This window comes from Tursiops truncatus, chromosome 1 (genome assembly GCF_011762595.2).
Source record: "Tursiops truncatus isolate mTurTru1 chromosome 1, mTurTru1.mat.Y, whole genome shotgun sequence".
NCBI lineage: Eukaryota > Metazoa > Chordata > Mammalia > Artiodactyla > Delphinidae > Tursiops > Tursiops truncatus.
The window spans coordinates 153,351,920-153,371,569 of record NC_047034.1 but is presented as its reverse complement, the minus strand read 5'-3'; the positions used below and the strand labels follow the sequence as shown (position 1 = coordinate 153,371,569).

Sequence of the window (19,650 nt, the reverse complement as noted above, 5' to 3'; positions counted from 1 at the left end):
TAGAAATCAGAGGCCTAACCTCTTCCAGGCCAAACATCTTTTCAACTCTTACTCACAGAGTAGACTCCAAATCCCCTTTTCAACTTGGTCTCTTCTCTTATTGGGAATCCCATGTGTCTGGGAGGCTCTGAAAATACAACGCCTAAAATTGGAGAACGGCACTCTAGTTACAGTTCGAGAGTGGTATTGCTGAATAGAACCATCAGCTCCTTCAGGTTGGATATTAGACCTTTAATGATGCAGCCCACCTGGATGAATAACTTCCCTCTATGGCAGAGACATTTACTTCTTACTGAATTCATGTCCTCCCCATATTTCCCAACTTCCTTGTGTCCGTGCAGGGCCACGTGACCAATCTGGTCAGTGGTCTGTGAGTTGAAGTTATATGTGACACTCTGGAATGAAACATTTAAGAGCCAGTGAGTGACATTTCTTTTTCCTGGCCATGGTGACTTGGAAGCCATGTGTTCCAGATGGTATTGGACACAGGAAGCCTGGATCCTTGAGTCACCACTGGAGAGGGAGCGGACATGAAGAGATGCTGGGCCCACAGTGGACTTTGCATGAGCAGAAATAAACTTGCATGTGTTAAGTCACTGACATTTCTGCTGTAGTGGTTGCTGTTACTGTAGCACAGCCTAGCAAACCCCACTAACAGGCCCGTCGTGCTGCATACTCACGTTGGGCTCCAAGCCCATTCCATTACCGATGTAGTGACTGATACCTCATGTGAAGCCCATCCCTCCTCAGTCAGACCTTGCGGTGATTCTGATTTATTCACTTTGAGCTCCCTGAGGTTACTGAGCATGTTTTCTTCTTTATATCTCGCCCAGGGCCCAGTCTACCACACAGAGGGCATTAACCTTTGCAAAAGGAAGGGAGTGGGAAAAGGAACTTCTGAGTCCATCAAGATGGAGGCGGAAAATACCCTCTGTGGAATGACGCAGTGTGGACTCAAATCTCTAACTCCCTTGCTGACCAGCTGTGTCCCCTTGGTTGGTTACTTAACCTCTATGGATTTTAGTCAAATAGAGATAGAAATCCCAGTCTCAGAATGGGGCTTGTAATAATTGAGGATGTGATAATATATCTTATAAAGTCTGGCACATGGTATTATAAATGGATGCCAGATGTCATCATCATCATCATTACCGTCGTCATCCTCATCAGCAGGATCAGGAGATACTGTTGCCCCGTCTGTCCAGGTGGGGAGCAGAGAGGGGGATCATCCAGGAAGGGGCTCAGCCCAAGGTGGTCACAGGGGGAAGATTTCATAGATGCAGGATCAAGTATGCCCTTCTGGGTTCAGGGCCAGACATCCTGGACCCAGCCCTACGGTAGCATCCCTCCAAGGATACTCATACCCCCACGCATCCCTCCCCTTCCTCACTGGTATTCACTCAACAGATACGTTTGGTCTGAGGTGCAGCTTGTTACATCTGTCTGGCTGGTTCCTCCAGTACAACTCTGCTTGATTCCAGCAGAAACCTGGGCAAGGAGATGGGAGAGTGAGGAACCATGTCACTCTGCTGGCAGGTGTTCAGTGTGTGGGGGTGGGGGGCAGTGTGGCCTCTGCACAGATGCCACATTAGAGATGGACAGTACACATAGGCAGATGTCCTCCAAAGATCACTCCAGATAAATGTCACTGTGCAGACGCACACCACTGTGTGTTTTCATTTTTCTTTTTCTTTTTTATTGAAGTATAGTTGATTTACAATGTTGTGTTAATCTCTGCTGTACAGCAAAGTGACTCAGTTATACACATATATGCATTCTTTTTTATATTCTTTTCCATTACGGCTTATCCCAGGATACTGAATATGTTTCTCTGTGCTGTATAGTAGGACCTTGTTGTTTATCCATTCTATATGTAGTAGTTTGCATCTACTAACTCCAAACTCCCAGTCCATCCCTCCCCTCGCCCCCTTGGCAACCATAGGTCAGTTCTCTATGTCAGTGAGTCTGTTTCTGTTTTGTAGATAAGTTCATTTGTGCCGTATTTTAGATTCCACATATAAGTGATATCGTATGGTATTTGTCTTTCTCTTTCTGACTTACTTCACTTAGTATGATAATCTCCAGTTGCATCCATGTTGTTGCAAATGGCATTATTTAGTTACTTTTTGTGGCTGAGTAGTATTCCATTGTATATATGTACCACATCTTCTTTATCCACTCCTCTGTTAATGGACATTTAGGTTGTTTCCCTGTCTTGGCTATTGTGAATAGTAGATGCACACCACTTTGAATGCCTAATGTCCTTGGGAGGAAGAAACGAGAGGAAGCTTACATTTTTCGAGCACCTACTCTGTCCAAGCTATAATTGATATCTCATTTAATCCTCACAATTCCATGAGATAAGGATTGTTATTCCCATTTGATAGATGAGGAAACTGAGGCCTAGAGAGTGCTTGAGCTGGGGACTTGAGTCCAGGTTTGCTTGACTTCAAAGCCCAACCTCGTTTTAATCACTGCCTGCCTCCTAAGACTTGTCCTCTGCTCACTGCCCTCCACATCGACAAATGTACAATTTCCTTTCCTCCCTAAAATATTTCAGAATCACCAGGCACTGTAATATGTTCTGAGCCTCAGTTTCTTCTCCTGAAAATGGGGATAATAGTAGCACCTACCTCTCAGCGTTGTCATGAGATTAATTGAGCTCATATACATAAAACATTTAGCACAGAATTAACATTATTTAAGTGTTAGTAATATAATCATAGCTAACATGTATGGAATACTGTTTACCATGTCCCAGGCATGGTGCTAAGTCTTTATGTGGTTCATTTTATTTAATCCTCAAAACAACCCTTGGGGCAGGCATTAGTACCCTCATTTTCAGCTGGGAGAATTGAGGCATAAAAGAAGTTAAGTGGGGCTTCCCTGGTGGTGCAGTGGTTGAGAGTCCGCCTGCCGATGCAGGGGACACGGGTTTGTGCCCCGGTCTGGGAAGATCCCACATGTCGCGGAGCGGCTGGGCCCGTGAGCCTTGGCCGCTGAGCCTGCGCGTCCGGAGCCTGTGCTCCACAACGGGAGAGGCCACAACAGTGAGAGGCCCGTGTACCGCAAAAAAAAAAAAAAAAAGAACTTAAGTGAATTATTCAGGTTCACACACTAAGGAAGAGGTAGTGCAGGAGTCTGAGTCCTGGTCATCTGAGGCTGTGTTATATGATGTGAGAGCCAAGGAATAATCATAGTATAGGAATAAAATGTAGTAAGTGGTTATTACGTGCCAGGCATATTGCTAATATATATACATCGTCTCAATTTTCAAAACTATCCTCTGTGAGGCAAGTCCTATAATGAGATGACTTTTTTTTACAGATACGAGTAAGCAAGATTAGGTAACTTAACTCACGATCTCCCAGCCAGGTGTGGGGACCTGAACCCAGGTAGTTGACAGCTCTTGCACTTACCCACGTAATCACCTTAGTGGCAGGGATGACGTAGGTGTTACGTATCCTTCGAATGTGATGTGGACTAAAAAATTGTTTACAAAATACATACTGAAAACAACAGGATCCAGAAAGTTTTAAGAGGAAGGGATAAATAAAGATATACCCGGCAAAGGCTAGCACGAAGGACAGGTGTTGTATTGTTGGCCTTCCAATGGCTCCAGTGGGTTGAGCAGGTCACAACAAGTTTGATTCAGCTTCATCCAGTCTTGGCCAGCTCCACGCATTCTGAGCCGGCCCCAACAAGTCTGGTTTGATTCGAGCCAGCTTGAATCAGTTAGATCGAGTTGCAGCCAGTTGGGACCAGCCTGAACTGGATTGACCTAGTTTAAGTCTGTCTCTTTAGGCTGACTTCCCTTTCAGGCTTAGAGTTCCGACTCCCTGTGGATGCTCTCCTCTTGGACTCCCTGGTTGGATGGCTTTGGTTGGGACACCAGTGGGAAAGAGAGCATAAGTAAATTATTAACCTTGCACGGGCTGCCCTTGGAGCCTAGGGGGTCTACGGCTGGAAGACGTCAGCTGGCAAGCCCTGCCTTGGTCAGCGCTGCTAGAGCGCCCCTCCCCAAGTTCCCTTCCCACTCTGTCCCTGTGGAATCCCCTCGCCACATGCTCTCCTCCCGCCCTTTTCTGTCCTACAAGTAGACTTTTCCTTCAATTTCTTTTTAAATGTGCAAACCTGGGGGATCCGAATGTGCCGATCTAGAGCCGTGCCTGGGCAGCGGGGTTTGTCTGGGGTGGCAAGGCTCCTGTGTGGGTGGTGCCGCCTGTCATGGGAGGCTGGCGGGCCCTGCTCACGTCATCCCCAGACCCTGAAACAGATGTGACTGGCACTACGACATTGGCAATTCAGTTAAACATTGATGTGCGTGAGGGCTGTGGGAGGAAGGTGGGCAGGGAGGGCAGGTGCTGGCTAATGGGATGCCACACTGCATTATCATCCTGCAGAAGCCATGCCCCCTTCAGAGAATAACTCAGGCTGAATAAGCACCAAACAGGCCTGGGGAACAGGGCCTCCGTGCAGGCTGGACCCCCACCCTGGGCTTGCTGCTCTGTTCCCAGCCTCACCGGGTGGTGATGGACCTGCGGGACTGATCAGACCCAGGAAGCGTCGGAAATCCAGCATCAGCCGTGTCCTGGAGCTGAGGGTCGGCCAAGACTGGCCACCTCCCCGTCCCCTGTTAGAGCCGCGCCTAAGGCTATGAGTATGTTGGTTAGATTACAGGACTGCCACCTGGGTGGGAATTTATATTCTTAGAACTAGAAGAAACTTGGCAAACTCACTTACCCACTGTCATGCGGAGATTCGGTAGCAGGCCAGTGTGCTCCTTCCGCAGACCTGTGATCCATTCTGTACGTGGTGAGGGAGCAGAGTAATGAGGAGGGGCTCCTGCCTCCAGGCCAGGCCCTTTCTACCATGTGCGCTGAAGGCAAACTCTGCTCCGGAGAACTAGTTCCCTTGTTCTCCAGGCCTAGCTCTCTCTGCACTGTTCTCCGACCCTGCCGAGAAGCAGGCCATGCCGGGGCTCTGGGGACCCCAGAGGGTACTTCCAGTTCCCTCTGTGGGTCCCAGTTCTCCAGGTCCTCTGCGGAGGGACTGGGGCCACAGAAGAGCGGGGTGAGGAGTCTATGCATGTTAATCAAGGATTCGGGTCTCAATGGACTGTGTCAGGGGTCTGCTTTGTCCCAAGACTGACTGTGCCCAGGGGATCGACTGCAGCGCCGGCCGGTTGCTGACCGTGCCTGGGGACAGACAGTGCCACAGTCGGCCGACCATGCCCAGGATCAAGCTCTGTTCAGGGACCGGTCGTGCCCATGGAAATGCTGTGCCCAGGGATCTACGGTGCCTGAAGCCTGGCTGAGCCTGGGAATGGCTGTTCTCAGAGACCCTTTGAGGACCCCCTGTGTCCAGGGCTCATCTGTGCCCAGGGACTGACTGTGCCTACTGTGGCTGCCTGAGGGCTGAGTGGCCCCGGGGGCTACCCTGCCCAGGGGCTGATTCTGCCAGACACTGGCTGCAGGGAGCCTGACTGTGCCCAGAGACTTCCCAGGGATCAGCTGTGTCCAGAGACTAGCATGGCCCAGCGGCCAGCTATACTCAGGACAGCTCTACCTGACAAAGCAGCTGAGCCCAGCTCTACCCTGCCCAGGGCTGGACGAGGCCCAAGGATGGGCTGTACCTGGACATCGAAGACCCACTGTGCACAGCTACCAGCTGGGGCGGGAGCCCAGCTCTGCCCAGGGACCGGGTGGGGGGCAGAGACTCGTCTACCTGGAAATGGAGTCGTGTGCCCGGCACACAGGCCACCCAGCGGCGTGGCGGCATCTGGTGTGAGGGCCTCTGGCAGCAGTTCTTCTTCTGGGACAGGGCGAGGAGAGGCAGCCTCAGCGTCCCTGTTTTGGAGCCTGGTGAACAGAGAAGGAGAAAGAGAACTCAGAGTTGTTGAGCACCTACTGTGTGTCCGCACATGCTTGGTCCTTCCTTCCCATTGTGGCATTTCATCCCTAGGACAACCCCAGGAGGCAGTAGACATCATCCCCATTTACAGTTGGAAAAACTGAGGTTCATGGAGGTGAACATTCTTTCTGGTCTTTCTGCTTTTCTGCCCGTAAGGCTGTGAGCTTCCCATACTCCTCACTGGAGGGACAGGTCGGGGCCTCTCCCCATCTTACAGAAGAGGAAACTGAGGAAGGGTCAGAACCCAGACATCCAGTCTGCAGTTGGCAGGTTGAACCTGCTCGTGTCGGCGGCCCGACTCCTCAGGCGGGAGCAGGGCACTTGGCAGGCCTGGTAGGAAGGGCTTCCTGCGGGCTACATTCCTGGTTGCTGTCCTGGAGGCGGGCAGGCCGGGGTGCGGAGGCCGTCTGCCTCCTCACAAGCCCCCTTTCATGATGCTCAACAAGGCTCCCTCAGAGCCTGGACTCGGCTGTGCAAACACGCACATCTGGGCCGCTGGCTGCAGCGAGGCAGCGGAACTCCTCCCCCACAGCTGGCGAGCTGCTCCTGACCTTCTGGACAAAAGGAGCTTTGGCCCTGTGGGAGCTCCTGGGGAACTTGGGGCTCTGGAGGGTACAGTCCCCACCCGGCCCTCTGCGGGGAGCAGTCCTCTCTGGCTGCCGCCTGTCATTTTCATCAGGCCCGGAACGCTGAGGCTGACAGCATTTCCTGCCGAGGGCATGCCCTCCTCCTCTGTCTCGGGCCAACACCCAGCCAGAACAGGAGAAAGGAGAACAAAGGCCGCAGGCAGAGAGGGCGCAAGCTGTGGGCAAAGAAGCATCCGAGCGGCCATCCCAGTCCAGCAACCCCCCCACCACGCCCCTTCACGGAATTCATAATTTCATGAAAGAAAAAGACACAAATCAAATAATCACAGGCCTGAAGTTGTAAAGAACAGCACACTCTTACCTAGTGTTTTTCGGATTCCAGGCACTGTTTTTGGCGCTTACGTATTTTAACTCATTTCCTCCTTACAATGACCCTAGGAGGAGGATACTATTATTATTCCCACTTTACAGATTAGGTGATTGAAGCACAGAGGGGTTCTGTGACTTGCACAAGGCCACACAGCTAGTAAGTGGCAGAGTCAGGATTTGAACTTAGGTAGTGCGGGTTCTTAACAACGATGCGCCTTTACAAACACTATGAGGGCAGTGCAGGGGGGGTTGGGGTAGGGAGTGGGGAGGTCACTGGGAAGGGAGAAAGGATTCGAACTTAGAGAAGATCACTTTGGCTGCTGGATGGAGGGCAGATCTGAGCATCCAGGTTGGAGGCTGTCACAAGAGTATGTGTGAGACGTGATGGTGATGCAGCCTGGATTAGGGCAGGGCAGCGGGCCTGGGGAGAAGAGGGTGGGTTTGGGAGAGATGTAGCATCTAGAATGGTGGGAGCTGGCAGCTGGGTGGGAGTGAGAGTGAGGGTGAGGGTGGATTGAGGACTCCACCCTGTGCTTGGGGAGTGAGCCAGATGGGTGCCAGGTTCCCTCTTCACCTGCCTGGCAGGACCTCTTTGGCTCTCCTGACTCCTGGGAGGGTGGGGCCTATCGCTGCTGTGCTCCAGCTGCCAGTGGCATCCCTGAGGGCTCAGAGGGGAGAGGAGGTTCATGGTCCAGCTAAGGAAGCCCCGGATTGGGTAGCAAACATGGATTTGAATCCTGACTCCTTCTCTGACAACCTGAGAGAACTTGGGTGCGTCACTTCCGTCTCGGAACCTTAATTTCTTCTGAAATTGGGGAAATGATGCCTCCCTTGCAGGGCCCGTGTAAGACAACACATGTGAAAGTGAGGGACAAAGGTAAAGGGCTGAATTGCTATTCCTTGCTGCTGTTTAAACAGCGTCCTTTTGAGGCTTCTCCTGCCTGATGGCTGGAGAACTCAGGACGCCTGGATACTTGTCTCTAAGATGCCGTGTGATGCTGGACACGCCTTCTGCCCTGGGCTACGGTGTCCTGCTCTGGACCATGAGCCCCCCTTGGGAGGTAGAGGAGCCAGGGCTGTCCTGCCAGGCAGGTGGAGAGGGCAGTGCTGCCTGAGTTTAGCACCTGGAGTGGAGCTGGCCACAAAGGGCATCTCTTGTTCATCCCAGCTCACGCTGTCATTTAACAGACTTTTAGCTGAGCATCTACTAAGTGCCAGACCCTGTCCAAGGTGGGGGAGATATTGTGACGAAACTAGGTCTGCAAAGTCCTGGCTTTCCAAAGCTCGCTTTACAGTGGGGGAGGCGAATGGTATCGAGTCAAAAAAAATCAGCAAAGAGGGTTGCAATAATGAGATGTGCTACAAAGAGGGGATAGGGGAGAGGGGCCCCTTTAGGTGGGATGGTCAGGGGCAGTCAAGGGAGAGGCCCCTAAGAGGTGCGGGGGGAGCGGAGGCCTGGCTGATGAGGAACAGCTAGCCTGGAGAGGCTGAGGGAGAGCTGGCTACGTGACCAGCAGAGGCTGAGGGAGGTAAGAGAGAAGCCAGCTCATGTCTGGCTTTACAGGCTCTTTTAAGGAGTGTGAACTTTCCTCCAAGAGCGATGGGAAGCCTTTGAAAAGATTAAAGCCAGGGCATGACATAATCTGATGCACTGGTTTAAAAGCTCACTCAGGTTCCCATGCAGAGAATGAATTGCATGGAGCACAGAATCCTGCTGGCTGTCCATCTCGGCTCCAAATCCTGCCCCAGCGCTGCCCCCTCCCTGCAAGAAGACCTCCCCTCTGTTGCTCAGGGGTTACTTGCCTTCCATACTCTCCTTACCCCTCTTCCAGGTCACGGCTCCAGATGTGCCATGGTCCCCAGGGAGCCCCCGGACCCCTGAGGCAGAGGACTGGCTGGCTGACCCTGGGCAGCCTGGGCTGGAGGCCCACAGGCCGGGACCCACGTGCGGGGACAGTGGGCGCGGAACGGCTGCCCTGCCTGCTTCCACCCACTGTGCAGGGCTACCCCCACCCCACATGGGGCTTCTGAATTAAAAAGTCTTAACTTTTTCTTTTAAATGGCAGCTCTGTGTACTGTACATGGTAATTAATACATTAGCATTTATGCAAAATATCATCACAGCCGGGCTGGTATGTCAGCTGCCTTCCTGAGCTGCAAAACTGTGAGCGCCCCTAGGCACCTCAGACAGGCCCCCCCCCCCCAGCAGACAGCTCCATTTGACCTGCCCGTTCACTGAGTGTGTCTGCAGGTGTGTGTTTCCGTGGATGCTGGCCCGTGCGTGGGCTGCTTGTGAGGATCTGTGAGTATGCATGTGTCCTCGTGTATGGGCACAGGAGTGGTATATGAGGGCATCCCCGTGTCTATGTGTGCCTGCGTGTTGGTCTGGGCGTGAGTACATACGAGTGTGGTTTTATATGTGCACATCTCTGCATGTGTGTGTGTCCATCTTTGTGTGCCCAGGTGCATGTCTGCGGGTCTGTGTATTTGTGACTTGTGTCTGTGCATGTCTCTATGCACTTACGTGTGTGCGCCTGGGTACATGTCAGTATGTATCTGTGTGGGTTACGCATGCGTGTACATATGTGCACAAATATGTATGTTTGTGTTCCTATGTGTCAATCAGTGGGTGCTCATGTGTGAATGTTCGTGTGTATCAGGCACGCCTGTGGGGTCTGCTATTTGTGTCTGTGCATCTGTGTGTTAGTAGCGTTGTGTGTGTCTCTGTATGTGTTTGGGTATACCCAAGTGCATTCCTATACATGTTAAAATGTATATGTGTGTGTGTGTGTGTGTGTGTGTGTGTGTGTGTGTGTGTGTGATGCTTGCTAGAGTGGTTCTGAAATGAAGTTGTGATGCAGTGGAAAGAATAGCCCACTGGGAACAGTGACTCTGGGTTCAAGCCCTGATGCAGCCAGCTCTATGACCTTGGGAGAGTCGCTCCCCCTCTCTGTGCCTCAGTTTCCTCATCTGTAAACCGGGACTGATGATCCAACCCTGCTCATAATGACAATAATAAATATTCACTGGGCGCTGGGTGCCTTGCCATCAAGGAGCTCATGGCGTGGGGAGAGGAGCCCGTACATAGGCAGTGACTCTGAGGCCATGAGGGTGATGGCACAGGGTGCTGGGACGAAAGGCATTTAGCCCTGAGCAGGAGATGGAGTGGGAGGGGGGTCAGGGAAGGCTTCTTGGAGGAGGTGATTGTTGGGCAGGATCTTGGAGGATGAGTAGGAGTGAGTCAGATGAAGAGCCGAGAAGAGCAAGCCAGGCTGAGGGAGCACAGGCATGGAGTTGCCTGGTTCATTCGGGGTGGCTGGAGATGGGGAGTGAGTTGTAGCAGTTGAGGAGGTGTAGCCGGAGGAGATCACCCAGTGCACCGGGGAGCCAATGAAGGCCTTTAAGAAGGAGAGTCGGGGTCGGAGTAGAAACATCACCCTAGCTTCTGCAGTGGGGTGGGGACTGGAGGTGAGGGGTAACCCGGAGACAGTGAACCTGAGCGAGGCAATGGGGAGGAAGGGGAGAGGAGGGGGCCAGAGGGTGTTGCTGAGTCAGAATCGATACCAGGCAGAAATTGGTTAGATAAGACGGAAGACTGTGGTGGGCAGAGGTCAAAATCAGGTGCAAGAGCCCAGCAGCAAAAGAGAAAGTGGAGTCTGGGCAGAATTATAAAAGGCTTAGGGAGGTGGGAGAATGCAGGAGAGAGAGAGCCAGAGGCCTGACCCTGCAGGGGCCTGTAGGTGGGTACGTAGGTGGAATGTTTGGGGAAGACAGTGGGGGGAAAGGCAGTGACAGTGGGGGGTTGCCGGGTCAGCTTTGTATTTTTGGAAACCTTTTCTTTCCTCTTCTTGCCCGTGTCTAAAGCCTGCCCAGGGATCCTTGGTTTTCTGATGTATAGATCAGATGGGGCTGATGATCTGGGCCATTACCATACAGTTGTGAAGTAGATTACAGGTGGGCCCTGGTACTAAGTTCCTGCCCTCAAGGAACTTCCAGAAACAGACGCTATTGTGGAGTCGATGCCATGAGGGGGGTGGGGGGGCAGTACATAACAGGTGCTCAATGAAGATTTGTTGAATAAGTTGTCTGTAGGGAGAATTCAGGAAGACTTCCCAAATACGGTGAGCCCTGAGCTGGGTCCTAAAGCAGGAGTGGACGTTAGCCATGTGAGAGGGGAGGGGGCCGCGCAGACAGTGGAGGGACACGTGACAGCACGGAGGACTGGGAGGGTTGTAAATTCAGTGAAGACTGGAGACGAGTGTGGTTGCAGTGGGATAGAGGCCGTATCATAAAAGACCTTGAATATCAGGCTGAGGGGCATAGATTCCGCCATCCCCCGCTGCATCCCCCGCCCCCGCCCCCCCCCGGGGCAATGTGAAGCCATATACCTGGTGAGTTTTGTAAATTTTATAAATATTGCTCTGGGTACCGGGTATGGGATCGCGACTGAGGGAAGGCAGAGCTAAGGACGCAGAGGCCAGCGAAGGGGTCTTTGTGGCTTAGCTTGGGGCAATGACTATGCTGCTAGACCTCTCGGATTTCTTTTAAGGAATGGAGCACCAAACCTTTTTTTTCCTGGCTGCGCCGCTCAGCTTGCCGGATCTTAGTTCCCTGACCAAAGGTAGGATTGAACCCAGGGCCACGGCAGTGAAAGTGTGGGGTCCTAACCACTGGACCGCCAGGGAAGTCCCTACGAAGCCTTTTTAAATGAAGGTAGGCACAGGGCAAGCAGCAGGGGTCTTGGTCCCCACCCCGTGCCCTGTCACTATCCAGCCCTGTGACCTTGGCTTGTCCAAGTCAATTAGCTTCTCGGGGTTTTAGGTGGTTCTTGGGTAAGGAGACCCGAAGGAGGTGATGCAGGTAGAAAGGGAGGGATGTAGAGAAGGGCTTTGTTTCCCTCACCTCCTTGGGGGAGAGTCGCCTCAGGGCACAGGAGGGCCGGGAGAGGGCCTCCCGCCTTCCTCCTTCCCCCTGCTTGACTGGACTGGAGGAGGGTGAGGATAAGGGCAAGCCGAGCTCATGTATTTTCATGCCGTGGCCTTGACACTCAGCCCCACAGTCCCAGCTCACAGGGGCTGGGAGGCTGCTCTGGGGTGGGCCGACCCCACCCGCAAGCAAGCAGACACTCCGCTATTGTTCAAAATGGAATTGGTCCCAGGAAGCTTGGAGCCTGCGAAAACCGCTATGAATTTTGCAAAACAGCTCTGAGGCGGTAAAGCATGTCAGAAGAATCAAATGCGGAAATCCCTATTTAGAAACTCCACTCTGGACAGGCAGGATGTGCCCCGAAAAAGATGGGACGCAGGGGCTCTGGCTCTAAATGCCCCCCTCCCTCGTAGCCTCGGAGGGTGCCCAGACCACACCAGAGGAGAGACAGCCCCATAGTGCCCTGTCCCCGCTTCTGCTGGGTGTGCCTGGCCTGGGGTTGAGCCCTTCATAAGGCACCTCCACCATTCTTTCTTAATGTACGTATACTATTTTTTTTCTTTTGAAAGCAGCTTTATCATTTTGTAAAAAAGGATACATATGCTCATTGCAAAAAATTCAGACAATATGGAAAAGTTCAAAGAAAAATGTAAAAATCACCTCAGATTTCACTCTCCGGAGATAACCACATAACATTTTGGTGAACGTCCTTCCAGACTTCTCTCCACGCATAAATATACACAAATAGATTCCACGTATGCAATTCTACCCTGAGTGAGATCAGACGACACATGCTGTTCTGTCACCTGTTTTTTTTGTTTTTTTTTTTTTTTTTTGCGGTACACGGGCCTCTCACTGCTGTGGCCTCTCCCGTTGCGGAGCGCAGGCTCCGGACGCGCAGGCTCGGTGGCCATGGCTCACGGGCCCAGCCGCTCCGCGGCATGTGGGATCCTCCCGGACCGGGGCACGAACCCGTGTCCCCTGCATCGGCAGGCGGACTCTCAACCACTGCGCCACCAGGGAAGCCCTGTCACCTGTTCTTTTCCCCCCACTCAGCAATATGTCGTGGACATCCTTCACGTCAATACGTATAGATCCACCTAAAAGTTTTAATGCCTGTATTATATGTATGGATATACCTCACTTACCCAGTCCCCAGCTGATGGCGATATGTGTGTTTCCAATTGTTTTGTTCTTATAAACATCCCTGCAATGAAAGTCTACGTGCATATATCTTTGTGCATTCGTTCATTCATTCATTCATGCAGCAGATGTTTATCAAGGGTATTCTACGTAACGGGCCAGTACTGGGCTGGGGATAGAAATGGGGAATAAAACTACATGGTTGGTCCTTGCTTTTGCCGAGTTTATGATGTCGTGAGGAGAGAGGACACCCAGCCCCAGCCCCTGCCAGCAAGGAAGGCGGCAGTTTTTTTGCGATGAGCTTATGTCTTAAGAACTTACAGAAATAACTATCCAATTAGCACATGATATGCAGTACAAAGGAAAAGTATACATAGTATGAAGGAAAAGTGCAGAGAGAGACAAGAGAAGGTAACTTAGACTTGGGAGTCAGGGAGGGCTTCTCTGAGGAGGTGACATTCAGGTTGAAAGATGAGTGGGCAAGAGTTAAGGTCGGGGGATGGAAGGGGAAAGGATGGGTGGGTGTGGAGGGGAACAGCAAGAGGATTTCACTTAAAAGGAGCAGTAGTTTTGATGATTAACATATGGAAAATTCCTAAAAATGGGATTGCTGGGTCAAAGGGTAAGCAGAGTTTGCATTTCGTCACATATTGTAAATTGATTTCCACGAAGGTGTTACGCATTTACCGTCTCAGAAGGGGTGGTGGCGGGGCTGTCCTGAAGAGTTGGTGGAAGATTCAGTGCGAGCAGGCACCGCGGGTTAAGCGCAGTGGTCGTGTACAGGAGGCAAGCTGGTCGCTGCTGTTGCCATTATTATCATAATTATCTTTGACAATCTAATCGGTGAAAAATGATATCTCAGCTTTGTTTTTTATTTACAGTTTATTTATTTTTTATTTTTTTAACATCTTTATTGGAGTATAATTGCTTTACAATGGTGTGTTAGTTTCTGCTGTATAACAACTCAGCTTTGTTTTTAACCGTGTCTTTTTTTCGATTCTGCAGGAAATGGAGCCCTTGGGGGGGAAATGAACTATCTTTCTTTCTTAAGCCACCTTTGTCAGAACCTTCCTGTGCCCCTGGGAGAGGCAGGAAATATTCAGGGTCCCTGGCCTGTGGTCCCATGCTCCCAGCAAAGCCCCTGGGACTTAGAAATGATTCCAAATCCCGTGTGGCTCTGGGTTTCCCAAGGCAGGTGCCAATCAGAGAGGAGGGCGGTTTGGAACCTGTGTAGGATGGGTGTTATGCCCTTGGGGAGGGACAGGCAGAGAGGTGAGGGCGCTGCAGGCAGAATCCACATGCCATTAGGAGTGCTTGGAGATCCCAGGTGTTTCTGGATGACATTAATGCAGTTAGATGAATATTAACAGAGTGGCTATTAATATTAATGACAATAATAAACAAGTGTGAGGATTATTTTTAAAGAGGGCTGCTGCTCCAGCTGTTGCCTCCCTTCGTTAAGAAGCTTCTGAGGTGCTCAGCCTTCCTCCTCCCAGACCTCATGCAAGAGTCAATGGCATCCTCGTGACCCCGGCCTGGGCTGGGACTGAGCCAGAAGGGCCTTTCCAACACTTCGGATTGAACGAGAATCAATGCAGGAAACCCCGAGTTTCCATCCAAGGCTCTCTGGGCCATGTGAGCGGATGGGGGCCAGGGAAGGGATGAATTGGCTTGTGTGTGGGCAGCCAGCTGCAAGATGCTGCTTCTGACCCTCTCGGGCGTAAGGCCCTGCCGTCCCCATCCTCAGAGGAGCGTGGGCAGGGGGCTTGCGAGGGGCCAGTCTCTTGCAAAGGTGGCTGGAGGAATTACCCTGCTAAAGTGGTCATGAATTATAGAAGAGCGGGGAGGAAGGCCCAGAATATCATATGTGTAAATAAACTGGGGTGGCGGCCACACATAAAAGCCAGCCACCAAGCTCTTGGACCCGCTGCGCCCCTTCTCCTGCGCCCCACTCGTGCCAAGTACCACAGTGAGTCGCTTGCAACCTCCTTCTTCAAAGGATTTGTTAATAAGTCAATGACGGAACATCTAAAGGGGAAAAATATTTCTCTTTATAGTTGGAGATAATTGTCCCAGGAAAAAAAAAACAACAAACCTTTAATTACAGCTCACATGGAGAAAGCTTGATTTGTGGGCAGGGCCCAAATGCTGAGGAGCTGGATGTAAAATATTTGTAATATTTAGGGAACCTAGAGTTTTACATAAAAGTAAACAGCATTGCCTGAAGGCACAATTTCCAGCAACACAATAAAATGTGCAGTGAATTTATGGCGGCCATCCATTAGCTCTTACCAAGGCAACGTCGCCCCTATCTGTCGTCCATCATTATAATAGAGGGTTAATGCACTGAATTTACATAAAAAAGTCATATTGTCTGCATGAATTATTTACACTCGAAGCTGTTTTTACAGCTTGGTTTCAAGCTGGATTCTGGGAGAGATTCTGCCAGTAAATTACTCTGTGGAGACCTGGTTCTATAACTACACGCGTAGCCGGCAATGAAAAGAAAGGAAAATGGGCCGGCCCTGGCGGGTCGTTGGCGCTGACGCCTCGCGGGTGGGGGCTTGGGAGGCTGTGGGACTTTGCTGCTGCAGATGGGGCTCCGTGTCTGGGCCCGTGGCTTCGTGGTTGCTGCCCGGATGCCCATGCGGTCAAAGCCAGTTTGGGCCGGTGGAAACACAGTGATCCTCCAGAGGTGTCTGAGGGCTCTTGGTGGCTGAAGTTAGAGGTCTTTTAGGGATCGGGGTCCTGGAAAAGGGAGAGGAGCTGCTGTGTTGGTTGGAGCAGGAGTCTAGCTCAGCAGTGCAAGGGAGACCCATCGTCCCCATTGTACAGATGGGAAGACTGAGACACCAAGAGGCACCTACTCAAGAAGCAGGAAGCCCATTCATCCCAGGTGGGCCTGGGGAATGTGGGATGTGCAGACACTTAAGACTTTGGGGGAGAGTGGGGCTGGGATGAGGCATCCTTGGGGTGCCAGTCCCCAAGGCTCCCATCTCAGCCCTTAGGCTTTCTAGGACGTTTAGTGAATCGAAGGCAGTTTTTGTGGTTGGGCTGGGGATGAGCTGTTGTGTGGCACTGGCTCCTTAATTTTCTTCACTTTAGGATTTGGGGGCTGGGTGGGAGCTGCTCATGCTTCCAGGTGATGTGGAGTTAGTGGGGGCTAGTCACGCAATGGAAACACACCTGGATTTTAAATTCCATGCCAGCGGCGTGGCCTTGGGCAGGGCTTTTACCTTCTGGGGGCTCAGTTTCCTCATCTGTAAAATGGGATTTTTAATCCTGACTCTCCCAGACTGCCCCACCCTCTGGAATGACAAGAGGCTCGAATGGAATAACGTGCCCTGGGAGGTGTGTGATGTTACCAGCAAGGTCACAGGAGACAGGTCAGCAGAGGGAAGCCCTGAGGTTAGGGCTGATAGAGGGACTTGGAGAGCACAGACAGACAGATGGAGGGAGAAGGTCAGACAGTCAGACACAAAGAGATAAAAAAAAAAAAAAATCCCAGAGACAGAGAAATGGGGAGAGACAAAGAACAAACACAGAAACAAAGAGAAAGGGATAGAGATGGAGCAGCGGGAAAGAGTCGAAGGTCACGGGAGAAAGAATCAGGCAAACCCAGGCTGCCGAAGCCTCAGACATCCTGGAGCCCTGAGGATGTTTTCCCGGCCAGGGAAGAGGTTGGCAGGGCGGGGTCTGCACTGGAGCCACCTCTTGCCTGGACCTCCTTTCTCCCTCCAGGCCAAGTGGCTGGGCTTCTCTCTGGCCTGCAGCTCCTGCCTCCTCTCCCTCTGCTTTTCTTTAGCGCCAGGAAGCCCCAGCCGGATGCTGGGCCCCTTCCTCCCCCATCCCCCAGCACCTGGGACGGGCATGTGCTTGTCGCTGCTGCTCTCCAGGTCTCCCGCCCTCCTGGAGCAGCCACCGTGGGTCCCAGGGGCCTGGAAACCACAAATGACTCCCTGCTGACGGGTTGCTGGCTGCCTACTGCCTGCCAGCCCGTCCCGCTGCACATGGCAGATAATCACGTGAGGCAAGGGAACCCCTCCTGCCCGTGGTCGTGTGATTTAAACCTGAACTTTGTTTTGCTTTCATTCCCCGGAGAAGCAAGATTTAGATTATAAATTTCTCTGTCTTGCTGGGAGCGTGCACACACACACACACACACACACACACACTGCAGACTCCCCATGCGTGAATACTTACACACAAACGTGTCCTCCCTCATTGCAAACCACGTGTGTACACATTCACATATGATGTGTCTGTATGTACACACGTGCCATCCAGGGAACTCACGGCCACAGGTCAGGGCAGGAGGAAGATGCTGTGATGGCTGGAACAGCTGGGACGGGTGGGGTGGGCGGGGGAGGGTGAAGTGGACAAGCAAAACCGAAATTGCCAGAAGCTCTCCAAACCTCACCCCACCCGGTTGCCTGGAGGAGGGTAAAGAGGTTTATGCTTTTGTGTGAATATGTGTGTGCAAGTCTGTGTGCTTATGTGTGGGTGTTCCCAAGCGTAGGTGCCTTTGTGGATGCCGCTGGCCTCAGGCAAGCTTGGTTGCCTCTCTCTTGGCTTCAGTTCCCTCTGGCCACTGAGGGTCCTGCCAATTCTGACTTTCATCTTTCCGGGGGACCACAACGGTATGTTACTCTGAGGTTTGAATAAACTGGGCGTGTGTGTGTGTGTGTGTGTGTGTGTGTGTGTGTGTGTGTGTGAGAGAGAGAGAGAGAGAGAGAGAGAGAGAGAGAGAGAGAGAGTGAGAGTGACAGTTTGTGTGGGAAAAGATCTGTGGGTGTGTTTTGTTTAATGGAAGAATTAGTGAGGGTGAGGACATGAGGCCATCCTGGCTTAAAACTGCATCCTCCCTCTTTTTACTCCTTCTCTGCTTTAAAATTCTCCATAGCATCTACCACTATTGAACACACTATATTTACTTAGTTGCTGGTTTCTCTTTCCCCTGCCAGGATGTAAACTCCATGAAGGCAGGAATTCTAGCTGTTTCGTTCATGTCTGCATCCCCACTAGTAGAACCATCTCTGGCACATGGTAGCTTGTGTGTTCAATAAATATTTATTGAATGAATGAATGAATAACTTTATCATCTCTTTCAAGAGTTCCCATAAATGTCATTTTTTTTTTTTTCCCTGAAAATGCTGTTAAACGTAAAGTATCACCTGTGGAACATAGGAGTTGACATCACCAAGGTGCAGATGAAGGATGGAAAGCAAGGAGAAAGGAGAAGTTCCTTTTTAAGAAAGAGAAAGTTGCTTATCTTTCCAGGAGCAGTTTTGATGGAGTTCTGAGAATGAAAAACAGATTTCAGGGTATCAGGAAGGGAGGTGGAGAAGACCAGGTAAAGACAGTTGGTTTGGAAAAGAGTTGGAGGAAGACGGAAAAAACATATTAGCTGGAAGAGGCAGTGGGGTCCCCTGATCATTCTCACTAACCTAGAGACATTCGTCCACCTTCCTGTCAAATGACCCAGGTCCATGGTATGTGGTAGCTTCAGTAGGTTTTCAGATATTTGTGACAGGGAGTATCTCACTGAATGTGGGAAGTAACGGAAACATGTCTAGGATTGGACTTTCCAACACAGGAGCCGCTGGCCAAGCATATGTGCCTATTGAGAATGTAAGTGTCACTTAAAAAATTTTTTTATTGAAGTATAGTTGATTTACAGTGTTGTGTTAATTTTTGCTATATAGCAAAGTGATTCAGTTATACATATATAAATTCTTTTCCATTCTGGTTTATCGCAGGATATTGAATATAGTTCCCTGTGGTACACAGTAGGACCTTGTTTATCCATTCTATATATAATAGTTTGCATCTCCTAATCCCAATCTCCCAATCCATCCCCCCGCCTTGGCAACCACAAGTTTGTTCTCTATGTCTGTGAGTCTGCTTCTGTTTTGTAGATAAGTTCATTTGTGTTGTATTTTATTTTATTTATTTTTTTGCAGTACGCGGGCCTCTCACTGTTGTGGCCTCTCCCGTTGCGGAGCACAGGCTCCGGATGCGCAGGCTCAGCGGCCATGGCTCACGGGCCCAGCCGCTCCGCGGCATGTGGGATCTTCCCGGACCGGGGCACGAACCCGTGTCCCCTGCATCGGCAGGCGGACTCTCAACCACTGCACCACCAGGGAAGCCCTGTGTTGTATTTTAGATTCCACGTATAAGTGATATCATATGGTATTTGTCTTTCTCTTTCTGAATTACTTTGCTTAGTATGATAATCTCTAGGTCCATCCATGTTGCTGCAAATGGCATTATTTCATTCTTTTTGATGGCTGAGTAATATTCCTGTGTGTGTGTGTGTGTGTGTGTGTGTGTATACACCACATCTTGTGTCACTTTCTTAATGGGGCCCCGACCACCCACTTAAAATTGCTACCTGCCACTTCCCAAGCACTCCAGTTCCCCTTATCTTGTTCTGATTTTTCTTTTTCCCACATCACCTTCCAATCTACTGAATGATTTACTAATCTAAGTCGATTTTTCACTGTTGATATCCCTGTTAGAATGAAAGCCCTCACAGGGAGCAGGGCCTTGATGCTGTTTGGCCACTGATGTATCCCACGTGCCTGGAAGAGGGCCTGGCAGGTAGCAGGTGCGTAATCAGTATTTAGCGAATGAATGGGTGGCTTCTGTCTGTGTAGGGAGGGTGTGGTAGACTTCGGAAGTGTTTGTGTGGTTGTGCTTGTAAAGCGAG

At 51.1% G+C, this 19,650-nt stretch overlaps 1 protein-coding gene and 1 long non-coding RNA gene across 2 annotated transcripts in view; one reads left to right on the top strand and one right to left on the bottom strand.

Annotated features, from left to right (window-relative positions):
• Positions 1-19,650, top strand: part of LOC141278403 (uncharacterized) — a 69,382-nt gene that overhangs the window by 27,655 nt on the left and 22,077 nt on the right. Inside the window, exon 2 of the mRNA XM_073803447.1 lies at positions 18,902-19,548. Within this exon, the coding sequence (XP_073659548.1) occupies positions 18,902-19,121 (220 nt within the window). The 3' untranslated portion in view covers positions 19,122-19,548. The remainder of the gene's footprint in view (positions 1-18,901; positions 19,549-19,650) is intronic.
• Positions 1,655-6,582, bottom strand: LOC141276389 (uncharacterized). The gene is made up of 3 exons (XR_012325885.1): positions 5,728-6,582; positions 4,744-4,806; positions 1,655-4,654 (listed from the first exon to the last, which is right to left on the bottom strand). It is a non-coding gene; the product is annotated as an uncharacterized lncRNA (long non-coding RNA).